The sequence below is a fragment of the Labrus bergylta genome, chromosome 12, assembly GCF_963930695.1.
Source record: "Labrus bergylta chromosome 12, fLabBer1.1, whole genome shotgun sequence".
Taxonomy (NCBI): domain Eukaryota; kingdom Metazoa; phylum Chordata; class Actinopteri; order Labriformes; family Labridae; genus Labrus; species Labrus bergylta.
The window spans coordinates 7,330,071-7,337,347 of NC_089206.1; the positions used below are offsets into that span (position 1 = coordinate 7,330,071).

Here is a 7,277-nt window from a genome sequence, read left to right on the forward strand (position 1 = left end):
AAGCAGCTGAAATAGCTTCAGCACTATCAGATAAACTTCTAGAGAGCACATTTTTATTAAGCAGAGATAATTCTGGTAGGACAAAGTTGAAAGTAATAAGGAAATGGTCTGATAGAGGAGGATTTTCTAGGAAAACTGTAAGATTTTGGATTTCAATGCCATAAGCTAAAACAAGATCCAGGGTGTGGTTAAAACAATGAGTAGGTTTGTTTACACCCTTGGTGACATCAATAGAGTCTAATAATGACATGAAAGCTGGGCTAAGGCTATTATTATCAGCATTCATGTGGATATTGAAGTCACTTACAACAATTATTCTATCACTGCTATGGACTGAATCTGAAAGAAATTCTGCAAATTCAGATAGAAATTCTATTCATACTCTCAAGTTCCTGACCGGCTGTAAATGATGGCGATGGAGAAACAGAAGTCTTGGCCGGAAGTCCTTTATAGTAAACTGCTTATACCTGACGCCCTTAAAAGCTTGTGTTGATCCTAGAGAATAAAATGTAGCTAGCTGATTGGTTCAGAGATTGGTATAAACTGAGATACCATATCTTTTAAACACCTTATTCAGGTTTCTTATCATCATTAACTGTTTTGACAGCATTATTATGGACTGCCTTCGATTGGCTTCAAAAGAGCGTTTCAGAAACCAGTGGATGATGTCACTGACACCACGTCCATGTTTTATACCGTCTGAGGTCAACAAATAGTCAGATGAATGAATTAACAACTGTGTGTAAAGAATAAACAATATCGGAGATGGTTTTGTCTACTTGAAGTATTTTATTTTTTTGACAACATTGCCAAGTCACAAGAATTAAATAAAAAAATATTTTTAGTCATAATAAAAACATACTATAAACAGGTGAATATGAAAAGCAAAATATTTACTGAAGGTATAGACACCATCATCTTCACCATCTTCATCTCCAGTGTAGGACTATGAGATGGACAGCAAGCTGAGGATGAGGGAGGGTTTGGGGGGGGGGTAAAGGGGCAGGAGGGTGACGGCAGTGGAGTCTACGAGGACGATGGTGGAGGTGTTGTTGATTCCGACTTCCCACTTTCACTGTTCTCACTAAGTTGTCTCTTTAAAACCATTTCCCTGGCGAAGCAGGTCACCTGACCGTTGGCCACTGTGTAGGTGCTGTTCCTGCCATACAAAAAAGAACGTTAGTTAAACCAAAGATTGATTCAATTATTTGAAATACCACAGTCAAATATTAAGACCCTCACTTTTGATTTTCAGATCCATTCTGCATGCCGGGCTGGCCCGGTTTTGCAAAGAAAAAAGAACTCCACCAGTTTCCAGAATCTCGTCTGGGAAGTCCTGGAATGAACAAAATGTATTTTAGAAGGGAGCTCAACTTTGGAAATGAGAGAGCTTCCAAAATAAAACCTTGACCTTTTTTTTTTTTTTTACCTGGGTGGTGTGGAATGATCTCTCCTGTGTACTCTGCACTGCTGCAGGAGCTGTTGCTGGAGGCGGAGCTAAGACGCCCTGGAAAAAATAAAACAACTTTCTTTTAGTGAACACTCAAGATTATCTTATAAAAATACAAAACAGGGTTGAAAATAATAAACCCATGTACATCATTGACTGACTCACTTCTATAGTAATCATGGGTGGCAATGAGGGAGCCACTTGATGGAATTGCTGCCATTTTCTCCGACCTTAGAAGGAAAACCGCTCAAAGATGGAAAAACGAAACCTGAGAAAGAGACAGAAGGAAGGTACAATTAGTCTGGAAATATAATAATACAATTGCGGCCTTGTGTTTTTACCATCATTGGGCTGCAATGCTTCAGCCAGTGTAAGTACAAAGCTACTTATGTAGACGCACATCTGTAAACATGTCACTCATGGCTGAGTTCAGGGAAGCTTTTGCTGTGTGCCTCCCTGCCCTCTGTGTCTCTCCATTCCTGCAGGCTCTAACTGCTGAATGATAAATCAAGAGGCAGCTGCTTCCAACAATCTGGTTTCCCATGACTCAAATAGCAATAAAGAACATACTAGAACTTTAATTTAAAGACTCGCTTTCCAAAGTTTTCATTGGCAAAAAACCCCAATGTAAAATATATAAGAATAAATCTTTATCAGTTTTTCATGTATCTGAGACTCTTAAAAGTAGAACATCGGTCTGCAGCTTGAGAACCAGTTGAAGGCTGTAGAGCTTAACACCAGGTGAGCAGCAGATGGCTTTAGGGATTTTAAGGAGCAGACAAATAAGCGTCTAGATGAACAAAGTGCAGTCGCAAAAGAATGGTTCGAGGTCAACTTTAGAAATTAGGTAGGCTATGCTAACTGTATGCTTCTATACCTTAGTGCATAAGAAACTGCAGAGAAATGTAGTGAAAACAAGTAAAAAACAATGTGTTTTACTTAGCCTATAGACAAAATACAGATGTGGATATCAGTTGACTTGATGCATAAAATACCTTTGTATTTGAACTAATTGCCAAGTCAGTTATAGTATAAAATCTGTCTTCAAGTGAATGATATTTGGTAGGTCAAATTTACCCTATAAAACATTTAAATATTTCTTAAATTAAAGTATAAATTGAAGAAGTTAGACCTACCGTGAAGTTTAGGATGTTAACACCGGTTGCGGTTGTAAGGTGCGGATGGCTGGAAGTAGAAGAGTTGCTGGTTGTTACAAATGTCCCATTTGTGGAAGATCTCTGTGTGCTGACCCTCTCGGTCAATGTTCTGCTGCTGGTACTGAGTCAGTAGAGCGGCCGGGCTTATATAGTCTGTCCTCGGCGCGTGCTGCTGTGACAGGGGGCGGGGCCTGTTGCAGCTCGAATTACAGAACGTGCTGTTTGAAAATTTATTTCAAAACTATTTGAGCATGTGTGAGATTTTAAAGCAGCAGGTGTACTGCTTTATTTCATGTAGTGCAGATTTCATGGAAGGATGTCTAACAAACCCTGCAGCTTCAGCACGTCTGACTTGTTACTGACTCGTTATTTCTTCTAAGACATGAGCTAACTTTGGCTGCTGATTGTGCTTAATCTTATATGTTTGTAGAACCAATAACATTAATTAAATATATGTGATTTAATTATATTGTTTTATGAAAAACATCTTGTTGTTTTTATTGTACCTTTCCAAAAGCTGTCGACCCACATTCAAGCTCAGGTGAGGCCTTATGTTAACAGTATTGTCCAACCTGTTTCTAATCATATCAAAGCTATAAAGAGATCAGGTTTGTTTGGTAAGTGGGACGCATGTGTTCCCTCGCACAGTAATGAAACAGCTTCTTTTCTTTGTGGGTCACCTGAAGAGAGCCGACACTAGCACTAAAGATTTGAGACCAAAAATTTTGTTTTCATGCTCCCGTACATCATTTTCAAGTTTCTGGATCTCTAGCTAAGCCTTCAACTTATTTTTTAAAAACCTGGATACTTGACCTTAATTAAAAGATACAGTACTTGGAAACTGTACCTGTAAACACTCTCTATATTCTGTACAAAAAACTGTTTAAAAGAAACTTGATAAGGTAGTTACAGTCGTCAGTATTCTTGGCACAGCAGAGTAGTAGCTGTCCAGGTTTCTCAAAACCAGGATAAAGGCCAGGATAGAGTGCGCACATACACAAATCTTCATCTTAACCCTGCACTCACATGCACACTAAGATCCTGTTTCAGATCAGGTTTTCTTGATTTTCCCTGAATATTTGTTTTACTGTAAATATTGATTCATGGTAGGGTTGTCACAGATGTTTGTATTGCAATGTTCTGGTTTCTGTATTATGAATAGGGCTGTCAAATGATTAACATTTATTTTTAATCACGATTAATCCCTAAATGTCAATAGTTTATTGCAATAAACACACTTTTAAATGCATGTTTGAAATTCTATTAATTTAAAATTAAAAAATACAAACTGTTTCCCACCGCTGTGACTACAGGGAGGCACTGGGAGGTTTATCCACGGTGCGCCCAAAGGAACAAAATAGCATGTGATCAATCCCCAAGTTTAAAAAAATGCATGAATTTAAGACCTTACTTCATTGGGATTAACTAGTTATCATCCTCAAGAGTTTCAGCAGGCATTGGCTGGATGAAGGAAAAAAGTCTGTGTGGAGAGTTTTGGGTAATAACGGCAGTCACCTAACACCTATTCACTTTTAACAAATGTCTAGAAATAGTCATTTAAATACAAGCCCATGCTGCTAATAGTCCACTCTTAGATGTTATTTCTCAAAACCAACTGGGTTTGTTTGGGTTCTATTCATACTCTCAAGTTCCTGACCGGCTGTAAATGATGGCGATGGAGAAACAGAAGTCTTGGCAGGAAGTCCTTTATAGTAAACTGCTTCTACCTGACGCCCTTAAAAGTTTATTGATCCTAGAGAATAAAATGTAGCCAGCTGATTGGTTCAGAGATTGGTATAAACTGAGATACCATATCTTTTAAACACCTTATTCAGGTTTCTTATCATCATTAGCTGTTTTGACAGCATTATTATGGACTGCCTTCGATTGGCTTCAAAAGAGCGTGTCAGAAACCAGTGGATGATGTCACTGACACCACGTCCATGTTTTATACCGTCTGAGGTCAACAAATAGTCAGATGAATGAATTAACAACTGTGTGTAAAGAATAAACAATATCGGAGATGGTTTTGTCTACTTGAAGTATTTTATTTTTTTGACAACATTGCCAAGTCACAAGAGTTAAATAAAAAAAATATTTTTTAAGTCATAATAAAAACATACTATAAACAGGTGAATATGAAAAGCAAAATATTTACTGAAGGTATAGACACCATCATCTTCACCATCTTCATCTCCAGTGTAGGACTATGAGATGGACAGCAAGCTGAGGATGAGGGAGGGTTTGGGGGGGGGGTAAAGGGGCAGCAGGGTGACGGCAGTGGAGTCTACGAGGACGATGGTGGAGGTGTTGTTGATTCCGACTTCCCACTTTCACTGTTCTCACTAAGTTGTCTCTTAAGAACCATTTCCCTGGCGAAGCAGGTCACCTGACCGTTGGCCACTGTGTAGGTGCTGTTCCTGCCATACAAAAAAGAACGTTAGTTAAACCAAAGATTGATTCAATTATTTGAAATGCCACAGTCAAATATTAAGACCCTCACCCTTGATTTTCAGATCCATTCTGCATGCCGGGCTGGCCCGGTTTTGCAAAGAAAAAAGAACTCCACCAGTTTCCAGAATCTCGTCTGGGAAGTCCTGGAATGAACAAAATGTATTTTAGAAGGGAGCTCAACTTTGGAAATGAGAGAGCTTCCAAAATAGACTTTTTTTTTTTTTTTTTACCTGGGTGGTGTGGAATGATCTCTCCTGTGTACTCTGCACTGCTGCAGGAGCTGTTGCTGGAGGCGGAGCTAAGACGCCCTGGAAAAAATAAAACAACTTTCTTTTAGTGAACACTCAAGATTATCTTATAAAAATACAAAACAGGGTTGAAAATAATAAACCCATGTACATCATTGACTGACTCACTTCTATAGTAATCATGGGTGGCAATGAGGGAGCCACTTGATGGAATTGCTGCCATTTTCTCCGACCTTAGAAGGAAAACCGCTCAAAGATGGAAAAACGAAACCTGAGAAAGAGACAGAAGGAAGGTACAATTAGTCTGGAAATATAATAATACAATTGCGGCCTTGTGTTTTTACCATCATTGGGCTGCAATGCTTCAGCCAGTGTAAGTACAAAGCTACTTATGTAGACGCACATCTGTAAACATGTCACTCATGGCTGAGTTCAGGGAAGCTTTTGCTGTGTGCCTCCCTGCCCTCTGTGTCTCTCCATTCCTGCAGGCTCTAACTGCTGAATGATAAATCAAGAGGCAGCTGCTTCCAAGAATCTGGTTTCCTATGACTCAAATAGCAATAAAGAACATACTAGAACTTTAATTTAAAGACTCTCTTTCCAAAGTTTTCATTGGCAAAAAACCCAATGTAAAATATATAAGAATAAATCTTTATCAGTTTTTCATGTATCTGAGACTCTTAAAAGTAGAACATCGGTCTGCAGCTTGAGAACCAGTTGAAGGCTGGAGAGCTTAACACCAGGTGAGCAGCAGATGGCTTTAGGGATTTTAAGGAGCAGACAAATAAGCGTCTAGATGAACAAAGTGCAGTCGCAAAAGAATGGTTCGAGGTCAACTTTAGAAATTAGGTAGGCTATGCTAACTGTATGCTTCTATACCTTAGTGCATAAGAAACTGCAGAGAAATGTAGTGAAAACAAGTAAAAAAACAATGTGTTTTACTTAGCCTATAGACAAAATACAGATGTGGATATCAGTTGACTTGATGCATAAAATACCTTTGTATTTGAACTAATTGCCAAGTCAGTTATAGTATAAAATCTGTCTTCAAGTGAATGATATTTGGCAGGTCAAATTTACCCTATAAAACATTTAAATACTTCTTAAATTAAAGTATAAATTGAAGAAGTTAGACCTACCGTGAAGATTAGGATGTTAACACCGGTTGCGGTTGTAAGGTGCGGATGGCTGGAAGTAGAAGAGTTGCTGGTTGTTACAAATGTCCCATTTGTGGAAGATCTCTGTGTGCTGACCCTCTCGGTCAATGTTCTGCTGCTGGTACTGAGTCAGTAGAGCGGCCGGGCTTATATAGTCTGTCCTCGGCGCGTGCTGCTGTGACAGGGGGCGGGGCCTGTTGCAGCTCGAATTACAGAACGTGCTGTTTGAAAATTTATTTCAAAACTATTTGAGCATGTGTGAGATTTTAAAGCAGCAGGTGTACTGCTTTATTTCATGTCTTGCAGATTTCATGGAAGGATGTCAAACAAACCCTGCAGCTCCAGCACGTCTGACTTGTTACTGACTCGTTATTTCTTCTAAGACATGAGCTAACTTTGGCTGCTGATTGTGCTTAATCTCATATGTTTGTAGAACCAATAACATTAATTAAATATATGTGATTTAATTATATTGTTTTATGAAAAACATGTTGTTGTTTTTATTGTACCTTTCCAAAAGCTGTCGACCCACATTCAATCTCAGGTGAGGCCTTATGTTAACAGTATTGTCCAACCTGTTTCTAATCATATCAAAGCTATAAAGAGATCAGGTTTGTTTGGTAAGTGGGACGCATGTGTTCCCTCGCACAGTAATGAAACAGCTTCTTTTCTTTGTGGATCACCTGAAGAGAGCCGACACTAGCACTAAAGATTTGAGACCAAAGATTTTGTTTTCATGCTTCCGTACATCATTTTCAAGTTTCTGGATCTCTAGCTAAGCCTTCAACTTATTTTTTAAAAACCTGGATAC

The 7,277-nt window shown here is 38.8% G+C and overlaps 2 protein-coding genes across 3 annotated transcripts; both read right to left on the bottom strand.

Moving 5' to 3' along the window:
* Window positions 1–836: 836 nt before the first annotated feature.
* On the bottom strand, window positions 837–2,742 carry LOC109986714 (pancreatic progenitor cell differentiation and proliferation factor A). The gene is made up of 5 exons (XM_020637487.3): window positions 2,587–2,742; window positions 1,616–1,718; window positions 1,430–1,507; window positions 1,243–1,336; window positions 837–1,159 (listed from the first exon to the last, which is right to left on the bottom strand). Exons 2-5 carry the CDS (start codon window positions 1,668–1,670, stop codon window positions 1,027–1,029), a joined length of 360 nt encoding a protein of 119 aa, XP_020493143.2. The 5' UTR covers window positions 1,671–1,718; window positions 2,587–2,742; the 3' UTR covers window positions 837–1,026.
* A 1,889-nt stretch (window positions 2,743–4,631) lies between these two features.
* LOC136181144 (pancreatic progenitor cell differentiation and proliferation factor A-like) lies at window positions 4,632–6,606 on the bottom strand. Of its 2 annotated transcripts, none has more exons than XM_065961617.1 (5): window positions 6,449–6,606; window positions 5,478–5,580; window positions 5,292–5,369; window positions 5,111–5,204; window positions 4,632–5,021 (listed from the first exon to the last, which is right to left on the bottom strand). In XM_065961617.1, exons 2-5 carry the CDS (start codon window positions 5,530–5,532, stop codon window positions 4,895–4,897), a joined length of 354 nt encoding a protein of 117 aa, XP_065817689.1. In that variant the 5' UTR covers window positions 5,533–5,580; window positions 6,449–6,606; the 3' UTR covers window positions 4,632–4,894. The 2 variants fall into 2 exon arrangements, with proteins under 2 accessions (XP_065817689.1, XP_065817688.1); XM_065961616.1 differs by having other exon boundaries at window positions 4,632–5,027; window positions 6,449–6,605.
* Between the last annotated feature and the right edge of the window lie 671 nt (window positions 6,607–7,277).

Excerpts from the sequence above, each read along its gene's own strand:
- LOC136181144 (XM_065961616.1), bottom strand. The coding sequence starts at position 5,532 with ATGGCAGCAATTCCATCAAGTGGCTCCCTCATTGCCACCCATGATTAC. Across the intron at positions 5,370-5,477 it reads CACCCATGATTACTATAGAA|GGCGTCTTAGCTCCGCCTCC; the intron begins GTGAGTCAGTCA and ends TATTTTTTCCAG. Across the intron at positions 5,028-5,110 it reads AATGGATCTGAAAATCAAGG|GAACAGCACCTACACAGTGG; the intron begins GTGAGGGTCTTA and ends TTTGTATGGCAG.
- LOC109986714 (XM_020637487.3), bottom strand. The coding sequence starts at position 1,670 with ATGGCAGCAATTCCATCAAGTGGCTCCCTCATTGCCACCCATGATTAC. Across the intron at positions 1,337-1,429 it reads GATCATTCCACACCACCCAG|GACTTCCCAGACGAGATTCT; the intron begins GTAAAAAAAAAA and ends TGTTCATTCCAG. Across the intron at positions 1,160-1,242 it reads AATGGATCTGAAAATCAAAA|GAACAGCACCTACACAGTGG; the intron begins GTGAGGGTCTTA and ends TTTGTATGGCAG.